Here is an 18,221-nt window from a genome sequence, read left to right as displayed (position 1 = left end):
ATGTCCATTGGGTCGGCGCGTTGGAGCTGCTCTGAGGTCAGCTGGTGAGCACGAGGATGGAGATGGAGATGGCGCGCAGGCAGAGGCATTTCCCGGGGCCGGTGTTGCTTGCGCGGTGAAGGGGTGGGAGGCGCCTGCCCGGTGACCACTTCGGTAAGTGCGCTACTACTATATAATGTGTACTGCTGCCGGACAACCAGGCTACAAATACAGGCATAAACGGAATAGTGGGTAATAATTGAAATAGATAAATTTTCATATTTTTTTGTTGTTTGTGAGCCATTTAGGCTCCTCCTGCGGCGCTCATCGCTGACTATGTTGGAATAATTCAAATAATTATATGTTGTGAGCTTTACTAGTTGAGTTTTGTAAGAACTAGTATAAGCGTAATCAATAATCAAGGTAGCCGGTGATTAGTTGAGTCCGGTTTGGTGTCTTCGTTGGCTTGTATGCCAGGAGTTGGCCGTGTCCTAGTACTGAGAAGTAGTACGTATAGGAATTGGATTAGTTTCGGTTGATTCGGTTACGTGTGCTAGTTTTGGTACGTGTTGGCTTGGGTGAGTCGGCTTTTTTTTTTGCATGGTAATACGTGTCTTATTTATATCATAAGTATCGTAGTACAAGTCACGTAACCGACCTGGCAAAACTGAAAAGACAGCACAAAGCTAGCCTTTGCACAAAAGAACAACAACCAAGAAGTAAAATTACAATCAAGATTGAAGAAACCTTTGAACTTGACACCAACATCCGTCACCTGCCTCTAGAACCACGATAGTAGCCACCAAAGGGAAAAGTGACGAATCACCTTCACACCCGAGCTCGTAGCGGCTCCATCGCTGACATGCAGCTTTGCGGACCTCCAAGGTGGTTCACCAAAGGTAAAACCATTACCGTTGAACGAATCAGACCGGGGCAACACCTCGGACACGCCATCGAACTCCAGATCTGGCACCCCCACACGACTAGAACGCCGGAGGAGAAAACCACATCTGCCATCCACGAACCGCGAACCCAGCACACGATCCACCATCTTCCAGATGTCACCGATGCAGACCACAATCTGCATCCACTCCTGGACTACCTCCCAAGCTCTGCGCCGGCGCTGGAGCAAACGCCGTCACAACTGCGGAGCCCGAGGACACAGGTCCACCACAGGGATGTCGCCGCCGCCACGCAATCCTTGCTTGAACAGACTGATTGCCAAATCCATCCCCAACCATAGGACCGATCGCCTTGTTGGAGTAGGATCCAAAGAAACTTTATTCAGCGCCGCCATAGCCGTCGCTGAAGCCAAGACGATGAACGGCCTAAAATCCTAATCTACAAAAGAGAAAACGATCCACGCGCATGGATCCAGTGACCCCCCTCACCACCGACGACCGAGGCCGCCGGACGGCGGCGGCGGGGAAGACTCCTGGCGGCGAGGTCGCCTTTTCTTTCTTCTGGCGGAAGAAAGAAACGCCTTCGATTGCCCGGGGGGTGAGTCGGCTTCGAGTAGGATAGTTAGTCCTGGCTATGTGTATATATACGCAGTGTTGGGTGAGTTTTGTAACCGTGGAGAGAAAACCAGAAAATAGAAATAAAGAGAAAAACAAAGCGCTCGATATGGGCCTTGGCTATCAGTTTTATGTGCGCGTGTTCATCGTGCGATTTGATGAAATCACTAGTTAAGAAGTACTCGTTGCGAAGATAACTCCAACTTCCCTAGGTTGCGACAAGTGATGCGCTACATATGCGCCAATTGTCTCAACTTGGAAGTTTCCTTTTTTCATAGATCCGTTTATTTAAAATGTTTTATCTCTTAAACCGTGCCTCCAAATTTCGAACCAATTTCGCCGTTAGATTATCACATGTTGATAGGTTTTGACGAACTTTTTTTCACGAAAAAAACAGACAAAAAAACCGAACCAGGAGCACGGGTTTTTTTCCTTTCCGAAAGAGGCACGCCTGTGCCTCTGACGAAATCACAACCATGCCTCTCGCGGAAGCCAAACCGTGACTCTCGCGAAAGAAAAAAAAACAGAAAATGCGTTTTTATTTTTCCGTTTCCGAGGAGGCACGGCCGTGACTCTCGCGAAAGCACAACCGTGCCTCTCGCGGAAGCGAAACCGTGACTCTCACGAAAAAAACAGAAAACGCGTTTTTTTTTCCCGTTTCCGAGAGACACGGCCGTGACTCTCCCGAAAGCACAACCGTGCCTCTCGCGGAAGCAAAACCGTGACTCTCGCGAAAAAAAAGAAAACACGTTTTTTCGCTTCTGTGAGGCACGACCGTGACTCTCGTGAAAGCAAAACCGTGCCTCTCTCGGAATCAAAACCATGACTCTCGTTTTTTTGTCGAAAAATTGGGGAAGACCGGTGGAAGACCAAAACGTCGAAAAAACCCGGAAAACCCGTTTAAAAAGCCGAAAATGCGTGCGGAAAAATAAAAAAACAAAATCCAGAGGTAGCGCCCAAAGCGCGATACGTGGCGAATGGCTGAGAGCGCCAAGTGGCGCTGATTATTGCGAGGCTCCCAAAGGAACGCTCGTTAATTAGTTGCTCTTGCGATTTGATGTGATCAATCCTGAGGGTGAATTTCCAACATTGACTAGTTCTAGCAATTCCATTGGCACAATGATAAATGGTAGCTATAATCGACAAAATCTGGATGTCATGCCTATGGATGAAATCTGGATGCCATGCCTATAATATTAGTCTGACTAATAACAAAGTGCAAACTGAGGCACACGTCATTCTCCTTGCCTCTACAGAAAGGGAAGAAACATGAGAGGATGTCTAAACTCTGACGGAAGTGGCGAAGAAACTGCTGAAGGTGGTACTGCGAAGGAACTCAGTGGTAGATTAAACTTGAAATTTTTTTCACTAATTAATATGGAACGGGTATAAAACATCTATCCTGGATTGTCTTGAAGATTGGTGCTGAATCACGTACATATCAAGAAAATGTTTGGAGTAATAAATAAAAACTTGGAAGCTACTGCAATTACTCGTTTGTGTTTGTCATGAAGAAATGAACAACTTTGACTTGATTATCTTTTGCACCATTTGTTGTTGATGATTCGGGATTGTATTAATTGCACTTAGTCCCTTGTTGTTACACATCATGTTCAAGTGGATGACTTTTGCATCTGTAAATTCAAGTAAATAAAATACTGTAGCTAACTGTTCAACAAAACTTACAAAGCTCTTTGCACCATGTGAGTATAAAGCCCATGATTATACTATAAAAGCAATGCTTACTCCCTGACACATATGAACCTTGAAATAAACAGAAGAGTAGTTCTATCAAATATAGATAGACAGGTGGCAGTGGATAGATTTCTCAAAGAATCAACCGTCTAGCACACTAACGCTGGTAAACTACATGAAAAGATGAAAAAAAATCGAGAAAACGCAAAAGACCTTTGCATTTCATTGCATTGAAAGGATGGGGAAAAATGCATTAATTCAAAAAGTGTTCAGAAAATTGGAAAATTTCATGGATTTCGAAATTTGTTCATGATTTTGAAAAGTTCACAAAATTGGAAAACAATTCATAATTTTTTCCAAAAAATTGTCAAATTTGAAAAAACTTCACGATTTGAAAAAAAGTTCATGGGTTTTGAAATGAAGTTCACGGTTTGACAAAAGTTCATCGATTTGGACCAAAAAGTTCACGGATTTTAAAAAAGTTCATCAATTTTGAAAAAAAATCACATATTTGAAAAAGCATCCGGATTTTGAACAATAATTCTCGGATTTGGAAAAAGTTCATCGTTTTTTGAAAAACAATTCATGGATTTAAAAAAAATTCACAGATTCAAAAAAGGAAGTTCACTAAAAAAGTTGCAAAATACTGAAAAGTATTCATGGATTTTAAAAAATGTTCACTAGACAGTTTGCAAGAAACTGAAAAAAAACACAGATTTGAAAAAAAGTTCTAGAAAATTGAAAAAGGTTCATGCTTTTAAGAAAGAATACAGGAAAAAGGAAAATAAAAAAACTGTAGAAAAACTGGCGAAAGAAAATGCAAATAATATAATTAGAGCCTTCGTTGTAGTGTTACACAGTTGAGGCATAACAAAAAAGAGGAAAAACAGTTTATTGGCACGTAAGTTATTGTGGCCGAGTTGGTTGTCCTAGTTGACTTGATCCGTTAGGTTGAGAGATTGTAACCTACTCTTGCCCATTTTTTTGAAGTTTGGAAAAACAAAAGAAAATGTGAATGGGCCAAGCCCAGGCCGTTGGTGGAGCTTTAGGCTAGCTGGTGCTCGAAGGCAGCCAGTAATGGGCTGTCCACATCTCTGGCGTCTAGCAAAAATGATCAAAAACGGAAACGTGAATACTGCGCTACTATTTTCTAAAATGCGGGAATCAAACCAGCATGCTAACTCTAAATACAAGAGTGACTAACCACTGCACCACAATCGCTATGATGTCATCAATTGAAAAACATGCTATTTGACCATTTTTCCGGTCCCAGTATAAATTATTTCGGGAAAAACTTGTAAATATGAAAAAAAGATTTCACAAATTCTTAAAAAGCTCATCTATTTCAAAATCAGTTCTCAGATTTTCTCAAAACAAATTCATAAAATCAAAACAAGTTCATCGATTTTGATAAAAAAAAGTTCACAAATTTGAAAATAGCTCTCTGAATTTTGAAAAAAGCTCACAGATTTGAGAAAAGTTCATGGATTTTAAAAAGGTTCATTGAGTATGATAAAAAAACATTCACAAATTTTAAAAGAGTTCACCAAATTTTGAAAAAACTTCATGGATTTGAGAAAAGTTTATTGATTTTAGAAAAATCACCGATTTAGACGATAAAGTTCACAAATTTGAAAAGAGTTCACCGAATTTTGAAAAAAGGTTCTCGGGTTTATAAAAAGTTCAACAATTTCGGTAAAAAAGTTCACAAATGTGAAAAAGGTTCACTAGTTTCCACAAAAGGTTCACAAATTCGAAAAAGTTCATCAATTTTGAATAAATAGTTCACGAACTGGGAAAAATTTCACTGGATTTTTTTAAATAATCATGCATTTAAGAAAAAGAAAGAAAAGAAGGAACAAGAAAACAAGAAAAAAAAGAAAAAAAGGAGAAAAAGAAAAGGTAAGGAAGATTTCATAAAAGGAGAAAGGATGTCTCAAATCAAATGAGGGTAGTTGTGTAGTTGGTTACCGTAGCTAACATAAAAAGAGGAAGTCGTGAGGTTGCGAGTTCGAGTGTCAACAACCCATAGTTTTTTGCGGTTTCGAACAAAAAAAGGGGCAGAAATGGGTCGGCCCATTGCGCAGCGAGGGGTATGCGCCCGTTTGCGGAAATGCCGTATTCGGGCGCTAAAGGCGCCGAATAGGGTTTGACCCATTGGTGGTGGGGGTGGGGGAGTTGTGTGCCTGTCTCTAAACTAGCCCTGTACGGAAAGACCGTGAGGGGTGGGCCAAGCCCAGGCCATGGAGGGGAGGGGGGAGGGGGCGCAGTTGTGTGCCCGTTTCTAAATTAGCCATGTACAACGTACACGGTGATTAGGCAAAAGTCTATACTACCCTTTATACGAGGGGTGTATAACGTAGACTTTCTAACAATGATTCTCTCCCCCCTAATTTTAAGAGAGGTGCCCCCCCCAATCCTCCTATATCCAATCCAGAGTGTCCACGCTGCACATTACGTAAAGTAACATAGATTATTTTATGTAGGTGTAGCATTGTCTTTGTATTAATTGCACTTAGTCCCTTGTTTTTTTTTCACGAGCAGTTAGTCCCCTTGTTGTTAAACATCATGTTCAAGGGGATGACTTTTGCATGTGTAAATTGAAGTAAATAAAATACTGTAGGTAACTGTTCAATAAAAATTACAAAGCTCTTTGCACCATGTGAGTATAAATCCCTTGATTATATTATAAAAGTAATGCTTACTCCCTGGCACATATGAACTTTGAAATAAACAAAAATCTGGTTCTATCAAATATGGATGAAGATAGATAGACAGGTGGCAGTGGATAGATTTTTCAAAGAATCAACCGTCTAGCACACTAGCCCTGGTAAACTACATGTAAAAGATAAAATAATCAAGAAACGCAAATGACCTTTGCAATTCATTGCATTGAAAGGATGGGGGAAAGTTATAGTCCTCCTAGGAGGTTAATATTGCAGTACATCATACAACTCAGTGGACATCCCAGGATTGGTGCAGAACAACCCGCGGGTCTTGTGCCCCTGCCTTAGCCCATCATTGGATCTCATCCTTGATCTTGTTGAGGAGCCCAGTGATGGAAGACATCGCATTGTCGAAGACGCATTCATTGGCGATATTCTTGGCATCTGCCGCAATACCAGCCAATCCTCTCCTTCCTAACCCAGCACAATAGAGCCCATTTTCACCTTTCCAATGATTCGGATATTCTTTGATGGGCAGTCCATTGCCATTTAACATGCTCTCACCATTCTGGGATAAAAAAATAACATAGAGCTTGTTAGCAGATTTAACAATTGTTGCACCAAGAAAACAAACTCAGACATATTCAAACAACAATGTTGTTACCTTGAGCCATATATTTGTTGTGCTTTTGTATCCAGTTGCAAACACAATCACGTTAAATGATATCTTTTTACTGCATTGAAATTCAACTATATCACCCATGATCTTACTAATGCTCCCATGTACCTGTAGGAGATGAATAGAATATTGATAACTTGGCATATAAAGATAACATATGCTATGAAATTTATGTCATGTTAAGGCTATACTTACTTTGATGATACCTTTTTTGATTAACCCAACAGTGCCAACATCAATAACAGCGGATCGGCCGGTTTTTGACTTGAGGATCATTGGACCCATTTTTGGCCTTCTAATGCCATACCTCGATAGGTCTCCAAATATTAAATTCGCCGCCATCACAAGGAGGTTATCCACTAGATTCAGTGGAAGGCGGCGAGCAAGTGTCATCCCCAACCGGATTAGTTCCTTTGTCATTACATGAATCTGCAACCACAAAACTTGTCACGTCTCTTTTGAACCGTGCATCCTAAAATAAAATTTCATAGAATCATCTTCTTTCAAGAGCTAATTTTTCGGTGTAGTTCGTCTGATTGCTTAGTTGTTTGTGCATGTTATAAAATAGTCTATCGCTCTATACCATGAAATACTTTCTAGTAATAACTCTGGAAAATAACATCCATCTAGTGGTGGTTATAATAAGAAATTTCCATGTACCCACTGAAAATATATAGTGCCCGTAGGGTGGGGTGGGGGATTCGCTAGTGTTTCCAGGTTAAAAAATAATATATAGTGCATGTACATACCGGGCTTCGTATAACAACTGAAGTATTGGCACCATGGGCCGCAAGGTCATAAGCAATTTCCATTCTGGAGTTGCCAGATCCAACAACCAATACATTCATGCCAGAGTAGCTCTTGCCTGACTTGTAGCTTGAGGAGTGGATGACATCACCTGGAAAACTTTATAGTCCGGGGGTCATTGGAATATTCTCTGCACTATTCTCACCACTTGCCACAACAAGAAACTTTGTTGTGAACCTGACTATTGTGCTCTTTGCCATGTCATGTGCCATGATGGACCAACATTTTTCGTCATCGTCAAATGTGGATGACTCCACACTAGTGAGATACTTGGGTTGAATATTAAAACGCTCAACATAGTCATCCAAGTACTTGACAAACAAGGTTTTTGGTATGTATGTTGGAGCATCTAGTGGGTATGACATGTGTGGCAACTCACAGAACTCCTTTGCAAGATGCAGCTTGAGGCGATCGTAGGCGCGGTTGCGCCAAAGCGACGCGCTGCAACTTTCACACTCGACAATGAGATAGGGAATTGAGAATTGGCTAAGGCATGCTGCTGTTGCAAGGCCTGCTGGCCCAACGCCAACAATCAACACTACAACATTCTCCATTTCAAAGAGAAGAGTTGACAAAGTTGTGGGATGGGTGCAATGGTAGGCTGGAGTGTTTGCTTGTTTGCTCGATGAATCTTTGGATGCATATATGGGCATATATATACTGGTATGCCTCATGTGTCAATCTATTTCGAATGAGGAATGAAAAAGATAAAGATTTATTGATGCCTTATCCTGGTGTGTACTAGTATTCCGTTTAAATATTGAACCATTGGTGTGAAAGCATGTCCTGATACATTATAGAGGATACAAAATAGGCAGGAAACACACTCTTGATCGATTGTTTTTTTGGAAACTTATCAACCAGCTTTGGATATGTTTAGACTAAAATCTCTTTTGAATTTCTTTCCGTTCCTGTTGTATCAATGAAAATTCATACGGGATAAGTATATGTTAAGTATATACTCCCTCCATCCCAAATTATTTGTCGTGGAAATGGATGTATCTAGACATATTTTTAGTTCTAGATACATCCATTTCTATCCATTTTAAGGACAGGGGAGTACTTGTATTGAAAGATTGTGGATGTCGCCTAGAGGGGGGGGGTGAATTGGTGCATTAACATAATTATGGTTTAGGCTTGAACAAATGCAGAATAAAACTAGCATTTAATTTGTCAAGCACAAAATCTAAAATAACTAGGCTCACCTATGTGCACCAACAACTTATGCTAAGCAAGATAAATAACTAGGAGATAGCAAGATACATAACATGAAACACTATGGCTATCACAAAGTAAAGTGCATAAGTAAAGGGGTTGGGTAAGAGATAACCGAGGCAGCTGAGACATGATGTATCCCGAAGTTCACACCCTTGCGGATGTTAATCACCGTTTGGACTGGTGTGGAGGCAGAATGCTCCCCAAGAAGCCACTAGGGCCATCGTAATCTCCTAACGCTCTCGCACAGTGCAAGATGCCGTGATTCCACTAAGGGACCCTTGACGGCAGTCACCAAACCCATACAAATGCCAACCCTTGTGGCAGTGACCAAACATGTACACTTTGGAAACCCTTGGGGCGGTCACTGGTACCCGTAAAATTGCTCGGGGCGACCTGCACAACCCAATTGGAGACCCCGACGCTTGCCCGGAGCTTTACACCACAATGATTGAGTTTCAACAACACCAACCATCTAGGGTATCAAGACAACCAAGAGGAACAAACTCTAGGGTGTCCAAACACACAAGAGTAACAAGCTTCTCAACTTCACTTCCACGTATCACCGTGGAGAACTCAAACCGATGCACCAAATGCAATGGCAAGGGCACACAAAGTGCCCTAGTCCTTCTCTCCCAAATCCCACCAAAGCAACTAATGATAGGGAGGGAAATGAGAGGAAGAACGAAGAAGAGAACACGAAGAACTCCAAGATCTTGATCTAAGGGGTTCCCCTCACATAGAGGAGAAAGTGATTGGTGGAAACGTAGATTTAGATCTCCTCTCTCTTTTCCCTCAAGAACTAGCAAGAATCATTGGAGGGTTCGAGAGTTAGCAAGCTCGAAGAAGGTCAATAATGGAGGAAAAACACGAGCTCGAATGATAAGGTTCAAAGGGGAAGAAGAACCCCTTTTATAGGAGGGAAAAATCCAACTGTTACCTTGCTCCTAGCCCGTACAGAGCGGCACTATCGCTCGGGCGGTAGTAACCCAAAAGCAGTGCAATGGCACGAAGCCACGAGCCGGTAGTGCAGTCGTAGCGGTATTACCGGTTGCTCCAGCGGTACTACCGTTGGGGTTGCAGCACGGGGTTACTCAGAAGCAGAGCAGGAACAGGGGAGAAGCAGTAGAACTGCTACAGTGGTACTACTGCCCAGCTAAGCGGTACTACTGCTTATAGGAAGTAGTGCTGCCCTCCACAGCCGCTTCACCTCCGCTGAGAGTGCATCGAGACCTAGAGGGAGCGGCAGCGCAGCGCTAGTAGCGTGCAGTACTACTGCTTAAAGGCGGTACTACCGCTTCGCACTACCGTTGCATTTCCGCGCAAACCCGACATGAAAGCTGAATTCCTAGAAGCAGCGGTAGTAGGCGCGGTACCGGACAACGGTAGTACCACTTATAAGTGGTACTACCGCTAACCAGAGCGGTACTACAACTTGTGGCCTCCAGCTCACAAGCACAACTACAGATGACTAGAAGAAAACCAAAATTGCCATAACTTCTGCAAATGAGCTTCGAATTGAGGAAACTCAAGCTTACTGGATAGATGATGACGAATACTATCCAACAGCGAAACCAAAATTGTTGCTCTCTGCGCGGCGTGATCAACAAACGAGAGTGATCGGAAGAGGACTGTACACGGTAAGGCTGACAACTGGGACCCACGAGGTCCATGGTCGCACGCAAGGAAAGTTCCTCCTTATTAAGCAGAAAAAATGTTTCCTCCCCCTGACAGCTGGGACCCACCAGCTACATCTTCATATGCAAGGAATTGCCTCCTAATTACATGAAAAAAATATGATTATCAACATGACCATATCATGTACATCATTTCTCCCAAATAAATATATGTTCGTTAGATGATGTTTCTTCCATCTCTGCAACTGTAGTTGATTGTGCAGATCTATACTGCAACTTTAGTTTTACTAATGATCAAAGTCTTCACATTTTCTTAGGAATTGCATTACTTATGCTGGACTCTTTTTGTATAAGCACCATATTAGGACTCGCAACATGGTCGTCGGTGTAGTAGTTTCTCTTGATGTGTATACAAACAACTACTTCACTATATTATGTAGGACGATAGTTGATGCCACTAGAGATACTAAAGCAGTTGGAATATACCTGCAACATCTCGCCTTACCATGTAGACTTGATGTGCTTTCTTCCATTTATGCTTCTAGAGATGCCATGCTCTCCACAGAGAATGACCAAAGTACTTGTCTTTGTATAAATTGTTTTTCTTTTGGTGATGTTGTTATCACTTGTATGTTCTCCACTTTATATGTGTTCATATTATAAGCATAACTATATTTATTAAGTGTGTATACATATATTCATTCTACATATAGTAACTTAGACATTTTTTCAACTTATTTGTCACTTTATACTTACCAAAAATCATATTTATTCTATCAAAAGAAGGGACGGATGCAACAACGCGCGCCATGATGCTCTAGTTAATTTATAATACTACCCATTGCGAGAGATTCTACACTCGTGGTTTGGTAGCAATAGCTGCCAGGACCAACAACATTTAGGCCCATCGCAAGGGGCACCATCTCGTGAGGTAGAGACCGGGGGGTGCGTGCTACCCACAAGGGCAGCAACCGAACCGGGAACCGGAATTTTTTTCTTAAGACAGTCCTAATGCCTCACTTTGGAACATATGTATGTCGTCCATATTGTATACTTGGGCCATACTTTTTCATATGTGTGTGGATCAGAGACCCACACCTAGGTGACCGGTTTCGTTGGACGTGCAGAATCACTAGTTAAGGGGTACCCCTTACAAAGGTCACTCCTACCATCTTTGATGGTGAAAAATGCCGCACTACATGGTGACACTCGTCGCAACCTGGAAGTTTTGGTGGAATTTCTTCTCATGCACAGGAGGTACGTGATGACTTTTTTATATTTTGAACTGTGCATCCAAATCATCAACCATTTTCACCATTGTGTTTCTCGCATCGAGATCTTTGAAACTAGATCCCATGTTGATAGGTTTCGACGTATATTTTTTTGGAAAATATGTGCTTCCAAACTTTAAGAATCCGTGCTTCCAAGTAAACTAACTTGTGCTTTTCTAGATGTGCTTCACGCGGAAGCAGACCTGTACTTCACTTTTGGGGAAGCATAGACACACAATTGTGCTTCACACGGAAGCACATCTATGCTACACTTTTTGGGGAAGCACATAAGTGCAACTTATGCTTCACACAGAAGCACAGTCGTCTTCTCGTGTGAAATCCCAGCTTCACATGGAAACCGAAAAAAATTGGAAACATGATATCAAAAATAAATCGAAAACCAAAGAAACTAGAGAAAAAAAGAAAAAGAAACCAGAAATAAAAAATTGGAAACCAAAAAAACCAAAAATAAAAAACTAGAAACCACAAAAAATGAAAAAAAAAAACAAAAAATAAGCACGGAAGCACATTTGTGCTTCACTTTTTTCGGAAGCATGAAAGCACATCTATACTTCAATTTTTTTTGTAAGCAAACCTATTGTTCATGCGGAATAGAACAAACACAGAAAAAAGTACCCAAAAAACCTGGAAATCCCTGGAAACTCAAAAAACCCAGAAATAAAAGTTAAAAGCAAAAATGATATATGAAAAATTAGAGAATTTTTTTCCAATGAGAGAAGCACCCAACAAGCGCCACATGACGGCACTGGGGCGCTCTGCACCAGAAAACTGCCTTCCGCCAGGGGTATATGTTGAACATATTATGTAGGCCTACACGCAGAAATAGCTCAGTTCGAGAGAGGGTTGAGCTTCATCGGTTAGTGTGCACCAAAGGATGAGGTTTCTTTCTCGTCCTACAAATTGAAACCGTTCTAGTTAGGATAATCTCCTACCAGCTTCACCTCTAGTTTCCTTGTATAGATGAGGCTGAGGGCTCCCCCTTGTACATATATATGTGCGTTGTGAACCCGATCAATATCGAGAGTTGCATTGCCTTCCAACATGGTATCAGTTTCCTTCCCGATCCTACCCTAGCTTCTGCCTAAGCCCTAGATGCGCTGCCGCCGCCCCCTCGTTGCCGTCGCTGCCACCTTCCCGCGCCGCTGCCGCATCTAGCCCCGCCGATGCATGCGCCTCATCCCTTCGCTTCTCCCTCACCCGATCGCCACCTCCCCTTCCCACCCCGATCGCCACCTCTCCTTCCCTGTCCCGATCCCCATCCACCCGAGCCGCCGCCATTGATCGAACCCACCCGCGCTGCCGCTTCCTTTTGCTGTTGCGCCCAAACCTCCATCTCCACCGATGGCCTCTCCCCACTCCTCCTTCTCCATCCCCTCCAACCCCTTGGACGGTCCGGCTCCTCCTCCGGTGGAACTCATCCATGATCTTTACATCTTCGATCGTGTGCCCATTGACGGTGTCCTGGACTAGGGGGTACTCACCACATTGTCTCCCGACCAGGTGGGTCAGGCCGAGGACCCCCATGGCGGTTCACTCATGGGTCACTTCGGGTAGCCCATGCCTCATACAAGGAGTATTCCACAAGACTTGGTGGTCAAGACAAGGACTCCTCTCCACCAACGTATTCGGCTAGGACTCTTGTTATCCTAGGCCTGTGGTGCATTATATAAGCCAAGGCCAGGCTAGTCGATAGATCATTATGACAATCATACAAGCTAGACTTCTAGGGTTTAGCCATTATGATCTCATGGTAGATCAACTCTTGTAATACTCATATTCATCAAGATCAATCAAGCAGGAAGTAGGGTATTGCCTCCATAGAGAGGGCCAGAACCTGGGTAAACATCGTGTCCCCTGTCTCCTGTTACGATCGACCTTAGACGCACAGTTCGGCACCCCCTACTCGAGATCCGCCGGTTTTAACACCGACACCCATCATCCTGAACTACCCCAACTCCACCTACTATGCCTAGAAAACCTATTTATTCCTCGTCTTCCGCGAGTACCACCTCAATGATCACGTTGATGGCTCCGTCGACACCGGCCTCATGTTCGCGGATGACGACTGGATGACCACCGACACCACCATCACCCGCTGGCTATACCAAACCATCTCCAAGGACCTCTTCCACACCATCGTGTGCAACAAGGACGAAGCGCAGACGGTGTGGGCGAAGCTGAACGGGCTCTTCACCGACAACGCCCTCCAGCGCCGCGTGTTTCTTCGGCAGGAATTTTTTGGCTGCCATCCACATGACTCATCCATTGACGCTTATTGTATGCGCCTGCTATCTGTTGAGCTAGCGTTGGTTTTCCCTTGAAGAGGAAAGGGTGATGCAACAATGTAGCGTAAGTATTTCCCTCAGTTTTGAGAACCAAGGTATCAATCCAGTAGGAGACAACGCACAAGTCACTGAATACCTGCACAAACAATCAACAACTTGCAACCAACGTGATAAAGGGGTTGTCAATCCCTCCACGGTCACTTGCAAAAGTGAGCTCTGATATACATAGATAAACGTTTAAGTAAAGATTTTTGGTATTTTTGTTTTATAGATCGGAAAGTAAAAGATTGCAAAATAGTAGATCGGAAACTAGCAAGATTTAAACGAGATTAAATAATATGGAAAAGAGATTCAATATAATGAAAAAGAGACCCGGGGGCCATAGGTTTCACTAGTGGCTTCTCTTAAGATAGCAAATATTACGGTGGGTGAACAAATTACTGTCAAGCAATTGATAGAAAAGTGCATAGTTATGATAATATCTAAGGCAATGATCATGAACATGGGCATCACGTCCGTGTCAAATAGACCGACTCCTGCATGCATCTAGTACTATTACTCCATGCATTGACCATTATCCAGCATGCATCTAGAGTATTAAGTTCATAAAAAATGGAGTAACGCATTAAGTAAGATGACACGATGTAGAGGAATTAACTCATGTAATATGATGAAAAACCCCATCTTTTTATCCTCGATGGCAACAATACAATACGTGCCTTGCTGCCCCTACTGTTACTGGGAAAGGACACCGCAAGATTGAGCCCAAAGCTAAGCACTTCTCCTATTGCAAGAAATATCAATCTAGTAGGCAAAACTAAACCGATAATTCGAAGAGACTTGCAAAGATATAAAATCATGCATATAAGAATTCAGAGAAGAACCAAATAATATTCATAGATAATCTGGTCATAAATCCACAATTCATCAGATCTCGGCAAACACACCGCAAAAGAATATTACATTGAGTAGATCTCCAAGAACATCGAGGAGAACATGGTATTAAGAATAAAAGAGAGAGAAGAAGCCATCTAGCTAATAAATATGGACCCGAAGGTCTGTGGAAAACTACCCACGCTTCATCGGAGAGGTAATGGTGTTGATGTAGAAGCCCTCTATGATCGAATCACCCTCCGGCAGGACACCGGAAAAGGTCCCTAGATGGGATCTCACGAGTACGGAAGGTTGAGGGGGTGGAAACGTGATTTTGTGGCTCTCCTGGATGTTTTCAGGGTATAAGAGTATATATAGGCGACGAAACTAGGTCAGGGGTGCTACGAGGGGCCCACGACGTAGGGGGTGTGCCCTACCCCCTGGGCGCGCCCTCCTGTCTTGTGGCTGCATCGTTGCGTCTCCGACTTCATCTCCAAGTCTCCTAGTTTGCTTTCGGTCCAAGAAAGATCATCGTGAAGGTTTCATTCTGTTCGGTATTCCTTTTCCGCGAAACTCTAAATAGGCAAAAAAAACTGGCACTGGACCCTCGGCTAATAGGATAGTCCCAAAAATAATATAAAATAGCATATAAATGCCTATTAAAAATCCCAAACAAATAATATAATAGCATGGAACAATAAAAATTTATAGATACGTTGGAGACATATCAAGCATCCCCAAGCTTAATTCCTGCTCGTCCTCGAGTAGGTAAATGATAAAAAACATAATGTTTGATGTGGAATGCTACCTAACATATTTATCCATGTAATTTTCTTTATTGTGGCATGAATGTTCAGATCCAAGAGATTCAAAACAAAAGTGTAATATTGACATAAAACAATAATACCTCAAGCATACTAACAAAACAATCATGTCTTCTCAAAATAACATGGCTAAAGAAAGTTATCCCTACAAAATCATATACTCTGGCTATGCTCTATCTTCATCACACAAAATATTTAAATCATGTACAATCTCGGTTTCAGCCAAGCATTTGTTTCATACTTTAGTATTCTCAAACTTTTTCAACTTTCACGCAATACATGAGCGTGAGCAATGGACATAGCACTGTAGGTGGAACAGAATGGTGGTTGTGGAGAAGACAAAAAAGGAGAAGATAGTCTCACATCAACTAGGCGTATCAATGGGATATGGAGATGCCCATCAGTAGATATCAATGTGAGTGAGTAGGGATTGCCATGCAACAGATGCACTAGAGCTATAAGTGTATGAAAGCTCAAAAATGAACTAAGTGGGTGTGCATCCAACTCACTTGCTCACAAATACCTAGGGAACTTTGAGAAAGTCCATCGTTGGAATATACAAGCCAAGTTCTTATAATGAAAATTCCCACTAGTATATGAAAGTGTCAACATAGGAGACTCTCTATCATGAAGATCATGGTGCTACTTTGAAGCACAAGTGTGGAAAAAGGATAGTAACATTGTCCCTTCTATCTTTTTCTCTAATTTTTTATTTGGGCCTTCTCTTCTTTTATGGCCTCTTTTTTCTCTTTTTTTCGTCCAGAGTCTCATCCCGACTTGTGGGGGAATCATAGTCTCCATCATCCTTTCCTCACATGGGACAATGCTTTAATAATGAAGTTCATCACACTTTACTTACAACTCAATGCTTAGAACAAAATATGACTCTATGTGAATGCCTCCGGCAGTGTACCGGTATGTGCAATGATTCAAGAGTGACATGGATGAAAGAATTATGAACGATGGCTTTGCCACAAATACAATGTCAACTACATGATCATGCAAAGCAATATGACAATGATGGAGCGTGTCATAATAAACAGAATGGTGGAAAGTTGCATGGCAATATATCTCGGAATGGCTATGGAAATGCCATAATAGGTTGGTATGGTGGCTGTTTTGAGGAAGGTAATGGTGCGTGTTATGGTATCGGCGAAAGTTGCGCGGCACAAGAGAGGCTAGCAATGGTTGAAGGTTGAGAGTGCGTATAATCCATGGACTCAACATTAGTCATAAAGAACTCACATACTTATTGCAAAAATCTACAAGTCATCAAAACAAAGCACTACGCGCATGCTCCTAGGGGAAGGGTCGGTAGGAGTTAACCATCGCGCGATCCCTACCTCCACTCATAAGGAAGACGATAAATAAATAAATCATGCTCCAACTTCATCACATAACGGTTCACCATACGTGCATGCTACGGGAATCACAAACTTTAACACAAGTATCTCTCAAATTCACAATTACTCCACTAGCATGACTCTAGTATCACCATCTTCATATCTGAAAACAACCATAAAGAATCAAACTTCTCATAGTATTCAATGCACTTCATATGAAATTTTTATTATATCCATCTTGGATGCCCATCATATTAGGACTAGTTTTATAACCCAAGAAAATTACCATACTGATCTAAAAGACTCTCAAAATAATATAAGTGAAGCATGAGAGTTCAACAATTTATATAAAATAAAGCCACCGCCATGCTCTAAAAATTATATAAGTGAAGCACTAGAGCAATATTGCCTAGCTCAAAAGATATAAGTGAAGCACATAGAGTATTCTAATAAATTATGATTCATGCGTGTCTCTCCCAAAATATGTGTACAACAAGGATGATTGTGGTAAACTAAAAAGCAAAGACTCAAATCATACAAGACGCTCCAAGCAAAACACATATCATGTGGTGAATAAAATATAGCCTCAAGTAAAGTTGCCGATAGACGAAGACGAAAGAGAGGATGTCTTCCGGGGCATCCCCAAGCTTAGGCTTTTGGTTGTCCTTGAATATTAACTTGGGGTGCCTTGGGAATCCCCAAGCTTAGGCTCTTGCCACTCCTTATTCCATAATCCATAAAATGCTTACCCAAAACATGAAAACTTCACAACACAAAACTCGGTAGAAAATCTCATGAGCTCCGTTAGTATAAGAAAATAAATCACCACTTTAAGGTACTATTGCAAACTCATTCTTTATTTATATTGGTGTAATATCTAAAGTATTCCAACTTCTCCATGGTTCATACCCCCCGATACTACCCATAGATTCATCAAAATAAGCAAACAACACGCGAAAAACAGAATCTGTCAAAAACAGAATAGTCTGTAGTAATCTGTAACTCCCGAATACTTCTGTAACTCCAAAAATCCATCCAAATTGGGAAAACCTGAGCAATTTGTGTACCAATCCAGAGAAAAACAATCAGATCAAAAGAACGTTTCTGTGAATTTTCAAAACTAATTTACTAAGCACAAAAGTTTCTGATTTTTAGTAGGATCAACACAACTATCACCGTAAGCTATCCTAAAGGTTCTACTTGGCATAAACACTAATTAAAATATAAAACCACATCTAACCAGAGGCTAGATGAATTATTTATTACTAAACAGGAGCAAAAAGCAAAGAAGAAAAATAAAATTGGGTTGCCTCCCAACAAGCGCTATCGTTTAACGCCCCTAGCTAGGCATAAGAACACAAATAGATCTTGGTATTGCCATCTTTGGTATGCAATCCATAAGTGGCTCT

General features: G+C 41.8%; 1 protein-coding gene across 1 annotated transcript; it reads right to left on the bottom strand.

The window, feature by feature from the left end:
- Window positions 1-6,209: 6,209 nt before the first annotated feature.
- LOC119284070 (probable indole-3-pyruvate monooxygenase YUCCA11) lies at window positions 6,210-7,897 on the bottom strand. Its single transcript, XM_037563358.1, has 5 exons — window positions 7,723-7,897; window positions 7,286-7,401; window positions 6,732-6,965; window positions 6,522-6,644; window positions 6,210-6,425 (listed from the first exon to the last, which is right to left on the bottom strand). Exons 1-5 carry the CDS (start codon window positions 7,895-7,897, stop codon window positions 6,210-6,212), a joined length of 864 nt encoding a protein of 287 aa, XP_037419255.1.
- Between the last annotated feature and the right edge of the window lie 10,324 nt (window positions 7,898-18,221).

The sequence above is a fragment of the Triticum dicoccoides genome, chromosome 4A (assembly GCF_002162155.2).
Source record: "Triticum dicoccoides isolate Atlit2015 ecotype Zavitan chromosome 4A, WEW_v2.0, whole genome shotgun sequence".
Lineage (NCBI taxonomy): Eukaryota > Viridiplantae > Streptophyta > Magnoliopsida > Poales > Poaceae > Triticum > Triticum dicoccoides.
Note: the sequence above shows the minus strand (reverse complement) of the source record. Positions and strands in the feature narration are given on the sequence as shown.